General features: G+C 41.5%; 1 protein-coding gene across 2 annotated transcripts in view; it reads right to left on the reverse strand.

Moving 5' to 3' along the window:
- Nucleotides 1–22,622, reverse strand: part of LOC124787948 (histone-lysine N-methyltransferase NSD3) — a 123,492-nt gene that overhangs the window by 47,019 nt on the left and 53,851 nt on the right. For both annotated transcript variants that reach the window (XM_047254947.1, XM_047254946.1), the window contains exons 7-11: nt 14,727–15,811; nt 13,938–14,168; nt 13,724–13,855; nt 5,751–5,907; nt 5,477–5,627 (exon numbers count right to left, since the gene is read on the reverse strand). In XM_047254947.1, the coding sequence (XP_047110903.1) occupies nt 5,477–5,627; nt 5,751–5,907; nt 13,724–13,855; nt 13,938–14,168; nt 14,727–15,811 (1,756 nt within the window). The remainder of the gene's footprint in view (nt 1–5,476; nt 5,628–5,750; nt 5,908–13,723; nt 13,856–13,937; nt 14,169–14,726; nt 15,812–22,622) is intronic.

Genomic DNA, 22,622 nt, shown 5'->3' on the forward strand with positions numbered 1-22,622 from the left:
GTCATTCCAATCCCGGGAGCGGAAAGACTTACCTTAGGGGGAAAAAAGGACAGTTATACACTCGCGCACACACACACACATATCCATCCACACATATACAGACACAAGCAGACATATATGTATATGTGTGGATGGATATGTGCGTGTGCGCGCGCGAGTGTATACCCGTCCTTTTTTTTCCCCCTAGGGTAGGTCTTTCCGCTCCCGGGATTGGAATGACTCCTTACCCTCTCCCTTAAAACCCAAATCCTTTCGTCTTTCCCCCTCCTTCCCTCTTTCCTGACGAGGCAACCATTGGTTGCGAAAGCTAGAATTTTGTGTGTATGTTTGTGTGTCTATCGACGTGCCAGCGCTTTCGTTTGGTAAGTCACATCATCTTTGTTTTTAGATATATTTTTTCCCACGTGGAATGTTTCCTTACACACACACACACACACACACACACACACTGCCAGTGTAAGATGATGTAACTTACTTACCAAATGAAAGCGTTGGTATGTTGATAGACACACAAATAAACACACACACACACACACACACACACACACTCACAAAAGGCCTTTACAAATGTCTGCTTGTGTGTGTGTGTGTGTGTGTGTGTGTGTGTGTGTGTGTATACCTGTCCTTGAAGTCACCGAGCAGCAAAAAAGGGGTGAGGGAGTTGATCAATCACCTGAAGGAAGTCTGCCCTGGTGACATCGAATTACAGAGTGATGTAGATGTTGAAAAGAGAAAAGCTGAAGTGAGGGAGGATAATGTGGACTGCAACAGCTTGCAGCCAAGTGTTCAGTGAGATGGTTTGGCTACGATCATCATCCCGGATGAGCAGCATTACTCCCCCATGAGATGGAGTGCCGTCCTTGGGGGGAAGGTCAAAGTTGACCAGACAGAAATGGAAGAGGTCAAAGTGGTTGTGAGGTCACAATTTTGTTCCTTGGAGGCAGAGAACAAGTGGACGCTGGAGAAGAGTCATAACAGAGATTGTAGAGGAGGGAACAAATGAAGCGTAGTCACCTAGGCAGCTGCCGAGTGCCATCCTTCGGAGACTTATTGGTACAGGGCGCAGATGCTGAAAGGTCCTGTTGCATAAGATCTACAGAGGAGTTGGCATTCTCACCGGGTCAGCCTGAGGATTCCATGGCAGAAAAGCAGTAGAAGTTAAGCACTGGCAAAATGGAGGTCAACCAGATGAAAGTATCACATGACGATGCAATTAAGGAGGCTCTCCGAAAGGTCCTGTTGCATAAGATCTACAGAGGCGTTGGCATTCTCACTGGGTCAGCCTGCGGATTTGCCTTTGATTTCTTAGAGCCTTTGTGGTTGGCAGATGAAGACTCAGATGTTTGCTGGCTGGAGGGACATAAGAAGTCTTCACAGGAGTATTCCTTTATCTTTTCAGCCTGTTGGTTGTGTAGCAGGTGATTTCGTCGCTGGAGGAGAAGATTTGGTGACTTCTTGTACAGCTGGAGAAGGGGACAGGGATGCTACCGTGATAATGGGCAATTTTACAACTGCAGCGCTGAATTTAAGGTCACAAGTCTGTGTGGCCATGACCTACGTGGAGCGAGGCATGGCAAGTACAGTACTGTAAGTGCCAAATGATAAAACACAGGGCTTTCAACTAGCCAACAACTTGTGAGCAATAGGATACAGTACTTTTTCCTTTACCCCCGGATCTCCTGGATGGCCCATTCATTGAGATACATGGGACATTCTCGGGGTGAGGCTGCATGGTCACCACTCCAACTGATACAGTGGAAATGGAAATGAGCATACGGCATTGTGGGCCGGGAATCCGCCACTCGGGGAAGTTCTGCCCGCAAGGGTAAGTACTTACTGCATTCGATGCCACATTGGGCGACTTGTGTGTCGGAGATGTGGATGAAATAATGATGAGGACAACACAACACCCAGTCCATGAGCGAAGAAAATCTCTTGCCCCAGCTGGGAATCGAACCCAGGCCCCTTGGCGTGGCATTCCACCATGGACTGACACAGCGGAGAGGAGGCAGCAGGCAATCGCCCTTGTGAGCATCCCTACAAGTAACACATTTGGTCGTGTTTCGACAGGACATGCGAGTGTGACTAACGCTGAAACTGGTAGCAAAGCATTGTGTTTGCGATATATGCCGGACCGTGATGACTTCATAGCCTGCTTTGAAATTCGATGGAAGCACTGCTCTATCAAACATGAGAAAGAGTGTGTGTCGACACTAAGGTTGCCTAAACCTTTTGCATTACTCAATGAACTGGAGTGACACCCAGATAAGAGAGATAAATTTTGATTTCTCCCAGGGTCAGAACACTAAGCAAGCTAGTGTAAACAACACCACATGAAAAACCTCAGCATTTGCTGGGCCTTGACACAAACAGGATAGCCATGGAGGAGCAAAGCTGCAAGCAATTGTTGAGTTCAAGCATCACAATCGGTCTCCTATAGCAAAATTTCATTATATAAACTGGAGCAAGTATTTCACAGGACCTGCAAATGCATCAACATCTTTCTGAATAATAAAGGGATTAACAGTAGTAAAGGACTGACTTCCTTCCATGAGGAACCGAGGCACCACTGGGAAATTCTTTGAATCTTTACCCTCATTCCGTTAACGTTTAGTAGATGGAGACTGACATGGTGATCGGGTCATTGCCAGAAAATCTCCCATGATTGCCAACATCTCCGATGGTGGTCTCCTTCCAACTGTGGTAGTGGGGGAGGGAGGGAGGGGGGGGGGGCTTAGAGGGGGGCTCACCTGCCTTAGGCATTTGTTCACATCTCAGGTCACACCTCCCGAACTCCTGACAGAGGGACCAATTGACAATTTGGGGAGGTAACAGCTCCCCAATCACCCCTCCGTGGGCCTGGCCTGTACCAGTGGGTTAAGTGTGAACCCTATCTGTTGACCCTGCGGTTGGGAATTGCACATTACCCAGTCACATTAACTGTCAAACGCATGGGCCATCCTTCACAAAAAAAAAAAAAAAAAAAAAAAAAAAAAAAAAAAAAAAAAAAAAAAAAAAAAAAAGATGAACCTAAAACGCCAAAGCGGAGGAATGGTAGGAGATGGAGAATGAAGAAAGAAAGAAAAAGAGAGTTGAGTGACTGTTCTGGTGTCAGGCTACTAAATCTTCAGAACACATTCCCAAAAATATCCCCGACATGTTCCCCAAGCGACAGGAAAAAGAACAGCTGGAGAATGGACACAGGTGCCGCAAAGTATGGGGACCTTTGGTAACCAAGCACAAACCCACAAAAGAGTGGTGAGCCCAGGAGAGGGAGGGGGGGAGGCGGGAGGGCTCGCATGTGTGACATATACTCCAGACCAACAGAGGATACTGAATGTGTACTATACATAGTCACAGCCCTGTCTGAAGCGCAGAAGAGCGTAGTAGAAATGGTGAAAATTTTCAACTGGTACACTCTTGCAGATATATGCTAATCATGCTGCGAAAAGCAACTTCTAAAGTTTCAGGAACTAGTAGTTAAGTGACGAATCTATAAGTAAATTTTACTAGTTATAGAATGCAAGCAAGCTCTTAGGCAATCGTTATTCCCATCTTCCTTCCTACCCTCCATACGCAATTGGAACAGGAAGAATTCCTAACGTGCAACAAGAAGCATCCTCTGCCGTGCACTTTACAGTGGTTTGCAGAGCATAGATGCAGATGAGAGTGCTTACAATTACTTTGCACAATTTTGTCATGGTCGTACTTCCTTTGAGAATAAATTTTGTTCATTTGTTACAATAAACTTTGATATTATGCTCAACAGTCCTGCAGAAGGTAGGTGTATGATTTACCCTGAGACACGCATCTAGGTGTATCAAAGATTAAAGTACATTAAATTTTCCACAAACATTAAACTGCGAAGATCTGCTCCTGATGAATTCCACGCAATCTGGCCAAAGCTTGAATGCATGCTCCTGTCGGCTGGTGTAAGAAAACAAAAAATCCATATAAAACACCTTAATGGGAAACTAAACTTGGGGACATTCATATGAGCCAGAAACTCAGCAGCTATCAACTGCATGGGTGCTTCACAATGAACCAAAATCATAGGAAGTGACAAATTCGCAAAGCACTTCTATGAAAATGACTGCCAATTCTCAAAGCACTTCTACGAAAATAACTGAATTTTACTTTAGTTGCACTGGACATGTCAAACCCATTATTTTAGATGTTCAAAGAAAAGTTAATGCTAAATGCTATGCTACAATTTGCTTGTCCCAAGCTTCAACACGGAAAACAGTTGTTATTCTTCATCATGACAATACTCCTGTCACACACAACATGACAAGGGATTGATTATTGGATGCAGAAAAACATCAATGCAATGCCTTGTTGTCTGTATTCACCTGTTTACAACTTAACCACTTTCTGTTCCCTTATGTTAAACAAAAGATGTGTTGTCATTTTGTTCATCTTAAAAAGCTGTGGATGTCTTCCAAAATAATTCTTCAAGTACCAGAATTTGTTTGAAAGTAGGTAAAAGTGTATAAATTTGGAACATTAATATTTTGAGAATCTGTACTAAAAAAAAATGTTTGTCTGGAAATAAGAACACTTCCGTCAAGTTCATTTCTTGTGAAATAACTGGTTTCTCTTTGTAAAAACTTAAAAGGTAGTTTTCATGTTAATGGGAGTATGTGGAGGTGAAATTTTACTGAATTAAAAACCACTTCTAGCTTACAGGCATATCACAAAACTCTGCAGGAACAGCATATCTACCAGCACCAAAAGAAAACAGGCACGAAAGTTGAGACATTCATACTGCAAAAATTAACCCATTTCCATTACACTTTGCTTACATCACAGCTGACCATCTTAACACTCCAAAACAAAGCTCGCAAATCAAGTCACTTGCTAATCATCTGACTCTTTTCGTTTGGTATAAATGTTCACATCAAAGTGCTCAAGAATAATATATAAAACAATAAAATCAGTTACATGCTTTTATACACTAAACAGTTATTCATGTATTGCCAATACCTATTCACATATTATTCCAGGTAACATTCCGGAAATTTTTAGTTTTTTAAAGTTTCCGGTAATGGCCGGAACTCTGTCACAATATTTTCGCAGAGCTCATGACTACATTACAATAATCATTAATTACTATGAAACGGTATGCAAGGCACACTGCAAGGAGCTCACACTACAAACCAGTGGCATCTTTCATATTTATTGATACTCTGTCATGACTAGACTCTTTTCTTTATCATACTTAAAGTTACGCAAACAATAGAAACTCCAGGTAGGAAAATCAACATCATTTTTATGGTAAGTAGCAATGTGTCTTCTCCTACAAAACAGCAATAGCAATCTGTCTTTTCCTATACTGTTATTACTTAAATTAAGCTTTTATGATCACCCTATTTCATAATTTCTTCCACACCTCTTCAGACACTGTTGTCTTTATGTCCAGATGAAGTTCATTAATGCGTTTGGAGTTTTGTGTTCCGACAACGCAAATACTTACACCATCCTGATATAAAAAGACACGACCTCTGTTCACCCAGAAATGATCATTTGATCCAAAGAATTTCACACAGAATTCACCATAAGTGTGAGGTATTTTGTTCACATTTTCAGGAACTTCACTTGGGAACAGAATCCTTGCTGGCCACCACCTGAAATGTAAACATGACCTAGTAATGGTGGTTTCACTTAAAACCACAAGATTTATTTAAATTAAGGCAGTATACTCGCCACAAGAATGATCTGAGTAGTAATTATAGGATGAAGTATAATACCTGTAATGACCTAGTTTCACCCACACAATTTCTCCAAACAATGGATATCTTCCAGTTTCACAATCCTCACATATGAAACTGCCTTCTGGGGGTGATATTCGCAAACAGTCTGCGTGAAATGATGTTGGACATAAATCACAGCAAATTAGGGACCCACCTGAAAAGATGTGAAATAATGTAATTTATTAAAAATTATGCCATATGTTAAGGAACACATTCACAAATCTGATAAAAAAAAATGAACATATACCACACTGAGGAGTTTTATTTATTTAAAGAAGTCAACACTTGACTTCAGTAACAACAGTACAGAAAATAAATCTGTACATATATTTTAATAAAAAATGTAGTTGCTCATTTGTTCAATACAGCAGAACACAGATTTTTAGAACAGGAATACATTAAGTGATCATGAACCATTTCGGTGTGTCAGTATCCAAATTCAAATGTCCAGAATTCGATCTTCAGTTGGTTCATTTTTTTCTGTCATTTATTGCTCAGTAGTGATTTGTTAACATGAAAAATTCTGAATTCCACCATGATTGGAAATTCATATTACGCTGTAGGTCTCTCTCTAACCAACTGGGTAAATCACTTCAAATGTCAGAGTAATCCAACGGTACACCATATCCCACAGAACCACACCTAGTAACACACTGTGGTTTCCAAACCACCTTTCAGATTGACAGCTTTACCTTACTTTCAACTACTTCTGTTTTGAGAAGTGTCACAGAAAACACTAGTGAATTTCAGTTCTCACAATTACAAAATTTATGAATCAGTAACACATCCAAATGCATGCAACAAATATATTGTGACTGGGTGTGTAGAAATAAATCAAAGGCTTAACCTGAAAATACTGCTCACCCCAACTAGCACACCTGTCACAGCTGCGCTGCCAGTTACACAAAAAAATCCCATGAATTAAAACAATAATGCAGGAGTTAAGTTCTCATATAACATACAAAGTTGCAGGTTTGAGTCAGTAGTCTGTAAATTTGTGCTGTGTGTTATTGATGCCCAACAATACTTGGCAATGCTATAGTTAACTTGTAGCAAATCTGCCAAAAGTAACACACATGTTTATGGTAAAATACTTGGGGCATTCCCTTGTACCAGTGAGAATGACTGCTCCTACAACTCATGGCCGATTTCCAAATCATTATAATGCACTGCAATGACCTACTAGAATGCTATTCTAAATTTCCAAGTCATTATAATGCACTGTAGTGACCTACTAGAATGCTATTCTAAACTGCAGAGAACGAGCACTAGTGAGAAATATGTGTGGGGGAAGGAGAGGATTAGTGTATAACATGCATTAGACATCAATAAAGGGATTACCAAACCCAATGGTTACAGGATTCAACAATTTCCTTTTTCTGGCAACTTCCTGAAGAGTGGTTGAGTGGGAGAAGAGGAGAGATGGGGATAGGAGTAAGCAGAAAAAGAATCACTGTATGTGATACTTCCAGCCAGAAAAATACACTCACTGACAAAATAATACATGCACTGAAAACACTTCAGGAGTTGTTAATTGAAAATATCCGTGGTCCACATGTGTCTTTGATTCCTCTGCATTCTATCGACTTTTTAGCAGATTGAATGGTTGTTATACAGGCTTTTATGACAAAAGTAAAGTGCATACACACTCTTCACAACTACTCTTTTTGATAACTCTGTTCTCCTCTATTTCCTTATTTCCAAATGTTGGAAACACCCTGCTCCTGTCAAAAGTCCCCCCTCCCCGCCATGTGTGATACTTTCCCAGCATCAACATAAAAAATGACATTATTTTCACTCTCCGTAAAGAAGACACTAAGTTGCAGAGAGGCACAATTACAAGACACTAGCATGTAGCTTTCGGCCACAGTCTTAGTCAGTCTTACACACACACACACACACACACACACACTCAAGCATCTCGGGCTGGAATGCAACATCATGTGGGATGCAAGCAGCAGTTTGGAGAGGGTGGGGAAGGGGAAGTAGTGTCCAGGTAGAGAGAGAGAGAGAGAGAGAGAGAGAGAGAGAGAGAGAGAAATGCTGTCTGGTAGAGTGTGCAGGACTAAACTCCAACAGGCGCAGTGTCAGGCAGCTGTGGGGCAGGGAGGTGAGGAAAAAAAAGGAACAAAAAATTAAGAGAGTTGGGCAAAATGGGCAGATGCATTGGAAGAGGGCTGCTAATAAACAGGGTGGAAGACAAGAATGGGGAGGAGATGACAGGACATAGAGGGTGAAAACTGTTGGGTGGAGGGTATGGGGACAATATGTTACTGTCGGTTGAGGCCAGGATAACTGCGGAAGCAGAGAATGTGTTGTAAGGATATCTCCCACCTGCGCAGTTCAGAAAAGTTGGTGGTGGAGGGAAGGATCCAGATGGCTCAGGTAGTAAAGCAGCCATTGAAATCTGACATGTCATATTCAGCTGCTTGTTGTACCATGGGGTGATCTACTTTGCTCTTGGGTGCAGTTTGGCAGTGGTTATTCATCCTGGCAGACAGGTGGTTGGTAGTCATACCAATATTAAAAGCTGTGCAATGATGGCAGCAGAGCTGGTAAATGGCATGGCAGCTTTCACAGGTGGCCCGGCCCCTGATGGGGTACGATAAACCTGTGACGGGACTGGAATAAGAAGTGCTGGGTGGGTAGATTGGGCAGATTTTGCACCTGAGTCTTCCACAAGGATATCATCCTTGTGGCAGGGGTTGGGATTGGGAGTGGCACAAGGATGGACTAGGATGTTGTGGAGTTTGAGTAGACAATGGAACATCATTTTAGAAGGGGTAGGAAGTAGAGCTCTGCATTTCGATGAAAACAACCGCTCAAGCATTTCCCGTTTCGTGCCGCTGCTCGACGGCTGGGAAAGGCCCACGCTGCGATACGGCTGTGGCCGTCTAATGCGCCATGTGACCGGTTGTCCTCCACCTCTCGGTTATCGGTTGGACTCTCGAGCACTGCCGGGCGCTCGAGCGTACTCACAATCTCAGCCGGTGACAGTACAACCGCCGCGCACTCTACAGTGCCGAATCGCATTAGAAACTGTGTGTAAACGCAGTTGATGACCTGGCTTTGAGCAGCGCAGACAGCGTTATGGATAAATCAAGTATACGTCGTAAACGTTCCATTCATGAAACGAAGAGAAGTACTATGGAGAGAATTAGGAGCGGCTCATTAGTCCTGAAGAAGAAAGACATGTTGGAAGAGGAGGCGAAAAGTGAAGCTTGGAAATCGTTTGCACTTTTAGTGGATCCTGTCACGCAGGCTTCTGCTGGTTTCGTGCAATGTACCACATGCGATACCATACTTTCGTACCAGTCAAGCACAACAGGTATGATTCGGCACTGCAAAAGTAAATGCGGAAGAGAAGTCCACCGCCCATTTTCTGTACCAAGTAGCATAAAGAAAGTTGTTGTTGATAGGCTGGTCGATACGAGTGGAATAGATTTGCTACCGTTAAATACTTGTAGTAAGATTGGCTTCAAGATTTATTCACAGGAGCTCATTAATGTTGGCGCCACTTAACGGCAAAGTCAGTATAGCAGATGTTCTTCCGCACCCTACAACTGTATCGCGGCATATTAAAGAAAAGGCAGACAAAATACGGGTGACAATGGTGCCCAAGCTAATATGTGCCTTAAAGAACAAAATGTGCACTTTAGACGCTGGTCTTTGGTCTGATAACTACAAGAAGAGAAATTTTTTGACTGATGTCGCATTATGTGAATGATGAGTGGCAGCTGGAAATGCTTGTTTTGATAACAACAGAGTTTCCGGACATACCTAAGACAGGAGAGAACATACGGCACGAAATCGAAGAGCGGATGCTTGAGTTAGGAATTAACAAGAATGATCTTACGAAATGTTACTTTGTCACCGACCAAGGAGCTAATATGAAGAAGGCACTTGAATCTTACGACCGTTTGCCTTGCTTTGATCACTGCTTGATGACTGCGCTTCGTCACACATTTCAAGAGACTTTTTAGAAGACGAAGCCCCTGAAATCCTGTCGTGTCTACTAGCAGGCTATTTGAAGAGATCGGGTCACTCGGGGCGTCTGTGGCACTCTGTGAAGCAAGAAGGTGTAACTCGGTGGAACAGTATACTGTTAATGCTCAATTCCATCTTAGAAACCTTCCAAGAAGGGTGCGTACGAGACGTTGTCGCTTTTCTAGCCCCCTTTAAAGAAGCAAGTTTGGATTTGGAAACTGCAAAGATAACAACGCTGGAACGTGTGCTGCCGTGGTACAAGAGTCTGTTACATCATTGTGAACCAATAGACAGCGACAATGAGGTAAGAACACTTTCTACAGGTTACGATCCTTTATACAACTGTTGAATTATCAGAGTGCAGTTATGTATATTGGGTTTCCTTTTCAGCTCATGGCGAAAATAAAAAGGAGAGCAGCATATTTCATCACACAGAAGTGCAAAATTGAGTCTATCCATTATGTTGCCACGGTTCTACGGCCATCACGGCGTCATTTGAAGAAACTCACAGCAGACGAAAAGCAAGCCGCGTATGCTGAAGTTCGACGATTGTACTCGGAACTGCCCGTAAATGGTAAGGTTCATTCACTGAAACCAATTAGTAAACGAATGTTTGTTTGTCTAATCTGCCATCTTTCGTTAGAGTAACCAGTAATTCTAACTATGATGATATCTTATGGTTGTTTTCATTCATGTTTAGAGTCCATTCAAGCAAACAGTGACCAAGTTCATCACATGAAAAAGTCCAGGATGGACTGAAGTTCGGATGAGGACGACGAAGATGGACACACAGTTACTACCAATGAACTTGACAGGTATCTTTCGCTCTCCAAATCCGCCTGTAGTTGTGCCGAAGGACAAATTTTGCAGTGGTGGAAAACACACGCGGGGCTATTTCCAAGGCTGTAGGTAGTAGCTAGAAGAGTTCTCTGTATTCCTGCCACTAGTGCTGCCAGCGATAGAAATTTTAGCCAGGCCGGTCACCTGCTGTCCAGCAAAAGATCGTGCCTGGTATCAGACAAGGTTATTGATCTCTTATTGATCCATCACAATTACGTAAGTATTCACAACATACCACGTAATCACAAGGAAGGAAACATTCCTCAAACTCTATAAATGTATGATTCCACTTTCATTGACTTCACAGGAAGAAGTTCAAACCGCCAGCTGTAGTAATAGCTCCAGGAACACAAATGACGCCTGTGTATCAGGGAGCACCAATGACGAAAAACGAATTGTATAGTCATGATTCACTTGTAATGTTTTTACAGGTCATAATTTCTTCAGAAATTAATGTTTGTGCAACAAAATTTCGTGAGTATTACTTTTAACACCGTCATTCCTTCCCGATCCTGCATTCAATATTAGTACAACGTATACATGGCCGAGTTTGGAGATAGGTTACACATAGTCGATGATTAGACTACTGTGTTCCCGTTTGTCTACCGAACGGAACAAAATACTAAATACAGACATTACTGTTTTTAACGTTACAATTACTGGAATACATGATAACCTCAAAGGCGAAACTCCAGTAGTCTGCAACATATTAACAAACATCAAATTTAACATATACAAGAGTATTATTTAGGTCACAGAACTGGTAGTAAACAACGAAATACATTTGTAAAAGAAATAAGTGAGTGGTTAATGTGTAGCGGTGGCCTCTGATCTCAAGGAGTGTGACGAAGCGCCGCTCGCTGGCACTGAGTCCACCGGTTACTGGCGACCGGCCGAGCGTTTGGCACACTCGGCCAAGCGCTGGCGATCGGCTGCCCACGGCCGGTGGAAGAGGACGCTTGGCCGCACACTCTCGAGAGCCAGAGGGGTGAGTGGGACTCGCCGGTAAAAATCGGAGATAATGCAGACCTCTAGCGGAAACTATCTCGGGTAGGATGTCCCTAATATCAGGGCACAATGATAGGTAATCAAAGCCCTGCGAAGGATATGGTGCAGTTGTTCCAATCCGGGGTGGTACTGGATGACAAAGGGGACACTCCTTTGTGACTGGTTTTTGGGAGTGGTGGGAGGACTGGAGTTGTGAGGGGAAATGGCATGGGAGATCTGTTTGCGGACTAGGTCTGGGAAATAGTGTCTGTCTGTGAAGGCACTGCTGAGACCCTCAGCATACTGGGCTAGGGAGTTTTTGTCACTGCAGATACACCTTCTCCAGATAGCCAGGCAATATGGGAGGGATTTTTTGGTATGAAAGGAATGACAGCTGTCAAAATGCAGATACTGTTGGTGGGCTTAATATGGACAGAGTGCGGCTGGAGCCATCAGAGAGGAGGAGGTCAACATCTAGGAAGATGGCACACTGGGTTGAGGAGGACCATGTGAAGCAGATGAGAGAGGTGGTGGTGAGGTTGTGAAGGAACAAAGATAGGGTGTCTTGGCCCTGGGTCCAGATCATGAGGATATCATCAATGAATCTGAACCACACTAGGGGCTTGGTGTTTTGGGAGGCTAGGAAGGTCTCTTTTCGGTGGCCCATAAAAAGGTTGGCATAGGAAGGTGCCTTGCAGGTGTCCGTGTGTGTGCCATGGATTTTTTTATACACCATTCCTTCAAATGAGAAGTAGCATACCATATGACCTTGCATTCCAGTCCGAGATTCTGGAGTTGGTGGTCCTGAGCGTGAAGTGTGCTTGCTTGTGTGTATCTCTTTACTGACTAAGGCTATGGCCGATAGATACATGTAAGTGTCTTTTAATCATGCCTGTCTGCAAACAAGAAGTGTCTTCTTTATGGTAAGTAGCAATCTATCTTTTCCTATGGTGTTGATATTCCTACCTGGAGTATCCATTGTTTGATTATTTCCACTCTGAACTTTACCACTGCAGTCACACATTTCATTACCACTAAATAGAGTAAAAATTTCATCTGACAGCCAAAGCAATGACAGCTGCACACAAATCATTGCTAAACACAACTATACAGCGGTAGCAACCAAGGACATTAACAACTGCCCTTCAACTGATCTTGCTATCTTTAGAAAATACAAGCGGTTACTGATGTCTCTTGGTGGCCTCTTTCCTCTTGACTTCTTATGCTTGAGTCTACCTGGCCTCTGCATAAATCTGGTCCTGTTTACAATTCCCGCCTATTAGGAAGATAATTTAGTGTAGTTGATATGTAATTAAAATGTTCCAGATAATTTCATATCAATGCACTTTACACCATGTATTGATGGAATATTTTTTTAAGACAAAATATCTCTGTAACATCAATAATTTTAAGTCATTTTGACTGGATGAAGCAGAAAATGAGGCAATTATCATTCAGCTTTGGATTACTTCAATCAGTATTTCACAAACAAAAAATTTATCAAATTATATAAGCTTCCATATATTAATTCATGTATTCATGTCGCTCTTTTCCTTTCATGAGTACAAGTCTCAAAATACTGTTCATAATTTGCATAACACATTACCTAGGAGTTAGGTAAACTTCTGTCCTTTCCCCGGATACATTTACACAGGTTACGGAGTTTCACAGCATGTTATGCCCACCAGATTAGATTAGTTAGTACAAGAATCTTATGAAAAGGAGGACAAAATATGATTCAATTCCAGTACTCGCAAAGTGCTGGCCAGTGCCAAAACACTTTGTCTGATAAAAGATTCCTAATTCTTCAATAAATGCTATTTGTGAATCTAATTATAACCTTGGATCACATTAAATGCCACACTGTTGTTGATACTTCACTTAAGAATTTTTACACATGGCAACAACTCGGCAAGGTTATTACTATTTTACAACTATTTTAATATGCCAGTTTTACAATCACATGCAAAAATACAACAATCTGACCTTGTGGCATTATGAACCGATTTTGCAGGTTTTCAGAGTCTTGCAGTAATCATAATATAACAATGCACAATTTCAATTAATGGTACACATCACATTGTTGCTTTACAACTAAGACACCTATTAAACTTCACAACTTTTTTTGTTTGTTTCCTTACATCATTAATACTTACCCATTGAACAAAGGAAGCACCATGCGGTGTTAAAATGAGGAATTTTTGCACCTTTGAGTGGCTGGTAATGACGAGCACACAATATCTGGGTAGCTGACAAAACCTCAGATCCAGCAGGCACACAATAATCACCTGAGGGGGAAAAAAGCACTTCATTCAGTTAATGTGGAAAAGTAATGTAAAACTGATCCAAAAATCAATGTCAATCACAAACCTGCATGGTAAGCTGTTGGGCACCGAATACAGCGAACCATTACCTCATTCGTGTAACGTCCAACAGCGTTACGAGGATCATCAGAAACACAAGTGTGACATTTATGCTGTGGACAGACGAGATTAACAGATCCGTTGGGACCTTTGTTTTTATTTTTCCTTGATATGCCATTTGTTGTAGCTTGTGGCCACAATTTCAAGCATTCTGTATGGTAAATTTTGTTACAATGTGCTGTAACAGAAGTTACTGGGTGTAAATATTGCACAATGGTTTCCACATTCACAGTTAATTATGACAACTGAAGAGATAACAGCATTACTAGAAATATTACAATTTTTCAACAGACAACACAATACGCTTATAAGTTGGACCAAAGAGCCACTGACAGCTTTGAAATGAACTGATTCTTTTTCTGGACAAGATTACATGAACGCAGAAGAGTATGTTTTGTGGCAAATGCTTTCAGTTCTACCACATCTATTTTCTTACACTGCAATTTTACAATTCCCTTGTACATAACATGTCACATTACCTTCATGAAATCACATCACTCATTCTCAAAACCAAGTAGTTCTGAGTAATTTTTTTAAATATGAAGCAGCTGCTTTGCAAAACAAGTACACAAAGGAGATTCAATATTTTTGAAGAGCAAATTGTAAATTACAGAGCCAACAGATGTTAACTCACATTTACCTTTCCATACAAAGAACACACGCAAATTGTAAAGACAGCAATGTGACTGGAGAATTTAAACATGTTATTAGGTACTAAATAAGAAGTGACACTTACCCACAGAACAATACTGTATCTCTGATTCTTGTTGTTCACTCCCACAAACAAAACATTTTGGTTTAACTCCTTTCACACATTCATGACAAATGAAGTTCATCATAGCTTCTGCTTCCTTCTCAGCAACATTTTTCTCACTAGCGTTATCTCCCTCTTCATTGCCATTAGATTCTTCACTACTATCCCCATTGGGTGTTTTTGATTTCTTTTTTCCATTTCCTTCAAAACTTCCCGAAGTTGCATTTGAGTCAAATGCATTACTTACTTTAGAGTTCCCACTTGTACTGGTATGAGATTTTTGAGGCTGTTTTGTGTTACTACCCTTTCCTTTTTTGGGTTCTGCAGCTGTGAAATTGTCATCAGTACTGTCTCCAGCAATAGTATTTACCATTGCACTACCAGTAACAGAATCGGCCTTCTCAACTTCTTCTTTCTCAACTTCTTTTTTAATCTCATTTACTTCTAACAACTCAGAATTCTTATCATCTTTTGCGGTGGCTTCTTCCAAGTTATCAAACTTTGTTTCCACATCAGTGTCTTCATTTTCTACGATTTCTATTTTAATAGTAATATTAGTTTTCAAACTGTCATTGGTAGCTCCATTGGTAATCAGTCTGCTATTTCCAAACTGCGACGTACCTTCATTCTCTTTGTCACTCTTACTGTGTTCATCCACATTATCTGAAGATGTTTCTTTAATGGGAATAACTGTCTCAATGGGTTCAGTTTTGATTTTGATAGCTAGTTTCCTTGGGCGGCCCTTTTTCTTCTTCTTAAAAAATCTCTTTTTATCATCTTCAAGTGTAATACCATCAGCTAGGGCCTGTGCCCTACTTAGCTCAATCGCAACACATTCTGGGTGATAGTAATTCCCACAAATGCCACGACATTTGAAGGCATTCCCTGATTTGAGGCACAACAAACATGCTTTGTCCCGACGTACACCACGGAAAAGGCATCCCCCAGTTGTGCGTGCAACATCTGTCTCTGGACCTGCGGGACCACTCTCTGGAGTGCTTTCACGAGAACTCTGAACTGACTGTTCAGAGGAATCTGTTTTCCCAGAGTCAGCACTGCTTTCAGACCTGAAAAAATAACAATTTCAGTGTACAATAATCAATAACAATCAAAGCTACAATAAAAATATTCAAATTAATGAAACAAAATTTATCTTGGAAAGTAATATCTCGAGTAGAAGTGAAGGACCAACGGACCAGTTGATGAAACAAGGATGGATACTCACTTGAAGCATTCACAATCAGTAAATTCAACTGAAATCTTTAGCTTTTGAATGTTAAAAATTTCTTTACAAGGATAGTGATTTGTCTGTTTGTTTAGGTAGCTAGTGACCGCTTGTTGGCATTAGTCAGGCAGCAGCAGCCGGCCAAGACAGAAGCAGCAACAGGGAAGCAACCGATTTTGCGACTTTTACAAATTCCTAACGAGGAGCAAATTGTATAATTTCATCAGTGTGATTTGATAGTTTAGTTTCTTGAGTTTCTGCATGTTAATCTGATAGATAATAGCCACACTTCTTGCATTTTCGTTTGAGTCGGAAAGTAAACTGATTTTGTGACATATTACAGGGTCCTAATCGGGACAAATTTCACCAGAGTGCTTTGGTAGTTAGGTTTTTGAATCTCTGCGTACTAATCTAATTTATTAGACACAATTCCTGGATTTTTGTCAGCATCTACAGTAGAGTTCCATAGCACTGTCGATAGTCCGTTATCTGGGTAGTTTAGTTTTCCATGGTCTTTAGTATGCATAGGGACTGGGATTGTTGTATGTGGATGCGAGCCCAGTTGGTGACACTTTGCTCTCAGATCCAGGCTGTGATGGCTTCAATTACACAGCTTAAAGCTGCAGTGGATGGGCACCGCTGTTGTGGGCCAGCCGTGGAAATCCCACGGACATCCAGCACATCAGAGACCTCCGATCGGTCCTCACCAGTGGCTAGGCCATTTACTGCTAGCACTGAGGTTCACTCCTCAACCATGGTCAAGTGGGAGGTCGCCCGGGGCGTAGCAGGTGGTGAAAGACTTCCCAGGGAGCCACACATAAGGCCTGCCCAGTTAGTCTGACAAACAGGTTCCAGGTGCTGTCTGTGGCTGACACTGTTGCTCAGCCAAATGCTGTTGTCTGTCCTCTTTCAGAGAAAACCTCTCAACCTGCAAGATCCAGAAAATCACAGAGGGTGGGATTATTGACAATTGGGGGCTCCAACGTTAGGCACGTTATGGGGCCCCTTAGGAACATGGTTGCAGAGAAGGGGAAGAAAGCCAATGTGCACTCCGTATGCATACTGGGTGGAGTCATTCCAGATGTGGAAGAGATCCTTCCGCATGCCATGAAGAGCACAGGGTGCAGCCAATGTGGGAAGCAATGATGTGTCACTTTGGATCGGAAGAGATTCTCTCTGGTTTCAAACAGCTAAGAAAGTGGTAAAGGCTGTCAGGCTTGCTTGTGAGATTAAAGCAGAGCTGACCATTTGCAGCATAGTTGACAAGGACAGATTGCGAAACTCCAGTACAGAGCCAAGTGGAGGGTCTGAATCAGAGGCTCAGACGGCCCTGCAACCGTGTAGGCTGCAGATTCCTCGACTTGTGCCATAGGGTGGTTGGGTTTTGAGTTCGGCTGAATAGGTCAGGAGTCCCCTACACGCAGGAGGCATCTACACAGGTAGCTGTGTAGTGTGGCCTGGGCAGTATTTTTTACACTAGAGGGTCTCAGGAAAACACAGAAAGGGCTTCATTAACAAACGGTGCAGGCCAAACACAGGAAGAACGTAGATACAGTAACCATCGATATAACAGTTGTAAATTGTCTTAGCTCCAAGCGCTAATAGAAAGCACTGAAGTTCGCATTGTTAAAGGCATTGAAAACTGGATAAAGCCAGAGATAGGTTCACTCGAAATTTTTGCGAAGAATCTAGCGGTGATCCAAAACGACGGACTAAACACAGTTGGCGGTGGCATATTTGTTGCTGTTAGAAGTAGTTTACCTTGTCGCAAAATTGAAGTGGGTACTCCTCTGAGTTAGTATGGGCAGAGGTCATCCACTGTTGGCAACCGGAATAAAATAATAATTGGATCCTTTTACCAACCTCCCAATTCAGGTGATACAATTGCTGAAAGGTTCAAAGAAAACTCGAGTGTGAGTTCAAACACGTACCCGACTCATACAAATATAGTTGGCGATGACTTTAATTTACCCTCAATATGTTGGCGAAAATCCATGTTTAATTAGAAAACTAAAAATATACCTATTCAGAAAAGCAGATAATTCACTTGACGCCTTCCTGAGAGACTACTCTCCACTCCTTCCAAATTAACAATGTAAGTACAGACCAGATGTGGTTTGAATTCAAATAAATAGTATCAGCAGCAACTGAGAGATTTACACCAAGTAAATTAACAAACGATGGAGCTGATCCTCCTTGGCACCCAAAATAAGTCAGAATCTGTTGCAAAAACAACGAAAAAACATGCCAAATTCAAACAGATGAAAATCTCCAAGATTGGTGATCTTTACAGAAGCTTGAAATTTAGCGCGGACTTCAATGCGAGATGCTTATAACAGTTTCCATAATGAACTTTGTCTCCAAACCTGGCAGAAAATCCAAAGACATTCTGGTCATATGTGAAGTATACTAGTGGCAAGAAACAATCAATGCCTTTTCTCTGCAATAGCAATGGAGATATTATCGAAGACAGTGTTGTCAAAGCAGAGTTACTACACACAGCCTTCCAAATTGCCTTCACAAAATAAGGCGAAGTAAATATTCCAGAATTCGAATCAAGAACAGCTGTCAACTTGAGTAACATAGAAGTAGATATTCTTGGAATAGTGAAGCAGCTTAAATTACTTAACAAAAGCAAGTATTCCGGTCAGAATCATATACAATCATTCGCTCAACGGAAGATCCGTACCCAAAGACTGGAAAGTTGCACAGATCACACCAATATTCAAGAAAGGTAGTAGAAGTAATCCACTAAATTACAGGCCCATATCATTAATGTCGATATGCAGCAGGACTTTAGAACACATATTGTGTTCGAAAATTATGAATTACCTCGAAGAAAACGGTCTATTGGCACACAGTCAACACATCATTCTTGTTAAACACAACTAACTCTTTACTTGCAGGAAGTGTTGAGTGCTATCGACAAGGAATTTCAAATTGATTCTGTATTTCTGGAAGGCTTTTGATACTGTACCACACAAGCGGCTAGTAGAGAAATTGCGTGCCTATGGAGTATCGTCTCGGTTATGTGACTGGATTCGTGATTTCCTGTCTGAGAGGTCACAGTTCATAGTGACTAACGGAAAGTAATCGAGTAAAACAGAAGTGATTTCTGGCATACCCCAAGGTAGTGTTGTAGACTCTTTGCTGTTCATTATCTATATAAACGATTTGGGAGACAATCTGAGCAGCCGTCTTAGGTTGTTTGCAGATGATGCTGCTGTTTATCGATTAGTAAAGCCATCAGAAGATCACAACAAATTGCAAATGCAAAACGATTTAGAAAATATATATGTATGGTGAGAAAATTGGCAATTGACGCTAAATAACAGAAAGTGTGAAGTCATCCACAAGAGTACTAAAAGGAATCCGTCACACTTTGGTTGCACGATACATCAGTCAAATCTAAAGGCCATAAATTCAACTAAATACCTGGAAATTACAGTTACGAACAATTTAAATTGGAAGGAACACACTGAAAATGTTGTAGGGAAGGCTAACCAAAACTGCATTTTAATGGCAAGACACTTAGGAACTGAAATGGATCTACTAAGGAGACAGCATACACTACTTTTTCCACCCTCTTTTAGAATACTGCTGCGCAGTGTGGGATCCTTACCAGATAGGATTGATGGAGTACATTGAGGGGTTTAAAGAAAGGCAGCATGTTTTGTATTATCGCGAAAAAGGGGAGAGAATGTCACTGAAATGATAAAGTATTTAGGATGGACATAATTAAAACAAAGGCATTTTTCGCTGCGGAGGAATCTTCTCACGAAATTACAATCACCAACTTTCTCCTCTGAGTGCGAAAATATTTTGTTGATGTTGACCTACATAGGGAGAAACCATCACCTTGATAAAATAAGGGAAATCATAGCTCATATGGAAAGATATATGTAATCATTCTTTCCATGCACTATACGAGACTGGAATAATAGAGAATTGTGAAGGTGGTTTGATGAAACCTCTGTCAAGCACTTAAATATGACTTGCAGAGTTCCTATGTAGATGAAGAATAATAGTAAAAAGAATGACATTCAAAGCCCAAGAACAACTGACACAAGGGGGGGTAAAGAAATCAAATTTATCGTAAGAACTGTTCACAGAGTAAACGTGCAAGTCTAAGAAAACATTATTTTCCCAAATTACGTGGCACACACATTGGTTCATTTCATGGTATCACTTGTTCGCCACGTCTCCTGATGCTTAAAAAGTAGAATGGTCATGTTTATTGCAAATACTGTCAAATGTGAAGTTGGTGTTAAGATTTTCTGCACTTTTTTGAAACTAGCACGCTTGCATGAGCCAACTTTGAACCTCCATGAATTTTTTCTCGCCTGCAAGCAGCAGATAAGTGAAGTAGTGTTTTCATTGCAAGGGAAATGACGCAATGACTGAAGCAGCTCTAGTGCATCAAACTTTGCCAGAAACTGGGTAACAGTGAGGTGGAAACCATTTGCAAGATTCAGACAGCTTTGAGTGACAATACTTCAGACAGCTTTGAGTGACAATACTATGGGCACCACACAGATTAAGGAGTGGTTCAACTGACTGACAAACTGGTGCACTTCGGTGGACAATGAGAGACACTCCAATCGGCCATCAACATGCCAAAATGACCAGGTCATTGCCAATGTGAATGCTGTGGTGATGTAGGACCATTGTGTGACTATCAGAGAAATTGTGGAAGAGATAGGCATCAGTACTTTTTTTGGCACATATCACTGTGACTGAAAATTTGGCCATGAAGAGAGAGTTAGCGAAATTCGTGCCAAAGCTGCTGATGGGGGAACAAAAGCAATTTTATGATTTTTGGCGATAAAACAGATGCCTGTGCTTCAAAATGCCCCTTACTCTCCTGATATGGCCTCCTGCAACGTCACACTGTTCAAAAGGCCATTGAAACAACACAATTTCGGGAAAGAGAGCACACTATGGCAGCAGCGACAGCCAAACTAAACTGCTTTCCAAATGAGGTAGAAGTGGAGGATCATCAGCTGTGACTGATGAATTGATGCCAATGACTGAAGAAAAATTCAGACATGGTAAGCAGTTGACTGTTTATCATAAATGCCCAAATGTGTCAAACTGTTCTCGTCGAAATAGTAACAAAGAGAATGCATATCATACACTGTACACAGAAGTAAAGTAATGCTTTGCAGACTGGAACTGACACCACATGGTACCAACTGGCCACCATGTCACCCTCTGTCAGTGACGTCATTTGCATTTGGATGGAGGGTTATGGGGTGAACACACTGCTCTTCTTGCTGTTGTCGGCTTCCCACACCTTCAAGACACTGCATCTCACTCACTCATCTCCTCAAGTGGCATCATGGTACTGACTGCACCATGTTCCAGTCCTCCAACCAAGGAAAAACCCAAGCACTCTGGAAATCACACCTGGGTCCTCCACATAGCAATCAGACATTCTGGCCACTTAGCTATGGAGGCAGACACGGCACACGGTGGCTACTGAAAGTGCTAACTGAAGACCACAAACTAATTTCATTGGCTGATACAAGCATTTCCCACCATTCTGAATAAGATGACCGTTTGGAATGAACTGCAATTAGCAATAAGAATTGAGTACAAAATTGCAAGCTAATGTGCCGTCAATGAAGAGAAATAGAAGTGGAATACATCTACAACATTGAAGGAAAAAAGGGGAATCTCTTACAAAATGTATGAACACAGGAAGCATAATGTACAAAAGCAACAAAAGTATTATAAGAAGTGAATGAAAAACATAGTGCTTCAAAAATACTGTCTTTGTCTTCTAGCTTTCCCTTCCAGCCATCCCACATATTACATAAAAAGATTATAAATAAAATAAAAGTAACTGAAAGTCATCAGCCTGCAATACTCATACGAATAATTGTAACAGTAATAGAACTGAAGTGATCTTACCTTTACAGTAACCAAGAGGGACTACAGGCAAGACAGTGGCAACTGACACAAAACTTTGTAATTAGATGCCTTAGAAGAAATCTTTCTCAACCCCCCCCCCCCCCCCCCCTCCTTTCACTATGTCAGTACTGCAATGTTTACAAGGTCTGTCACAGCTGCAATATCATTTATGTAGGAACAACGCAAGAAATATTGAATTTAATCGATGAAAGGTGAAAATATAAACATGTCACAAATGAAGCAGATGAAAGGGAATGCAAAAGTCTAAAAAATGAGATCGACAGGAAGTGCAAAATAGCTAAGCAGAAAGAAGCATATATATCGCAAAGGGAAAGACAGATGCTGCCCGCAGGAAAATTAAAAAGATCTTTAGAGAAAAGATAACCACCTATATGAATATCAAGAGCTCAGATGGAAAACCAGTCCTAAGCATAAAAGGGAAAGCAGAAAGGTGGAAGGAATATATAGAGGGTCTACACAAGGCAGATGTACTTGAGGGCAATACTATGGAAACAGAAGAGGATGAGGATGTGAAGGGATATATGATACTGCTTGAACAATCTGACAGAGCACTGAAAGATCTAAATCGAAACAAGGTCCCGGGAGTAGACAAACATTCCGTTAGAACTACTGGTAGCCTTGGGAGAGTCAGCAACGAGAAAACTCTTCCGTATGGTGAGTAAGACATATGAGACAGGCGGATTACCCTCAGACTTCAAGAAGAATATTATAATTCC

Source organism: Schistocerca piceifrons, chromosome 3, assembly GCF_021461385.2.
Source record: "Schistocerca piceifrons isolate TAMUIC-IGC-003096 chromosome 3, iqSchPice1.1, whole genome shotgun sequence".
In the NCBI taxonomy this organism is placed as follows: Eukaryota; Metazoa; Arthropoda; class Insecta; order Orthoptera; family Acrididae; genus Schistocerca; species Schistocerca piceifrons.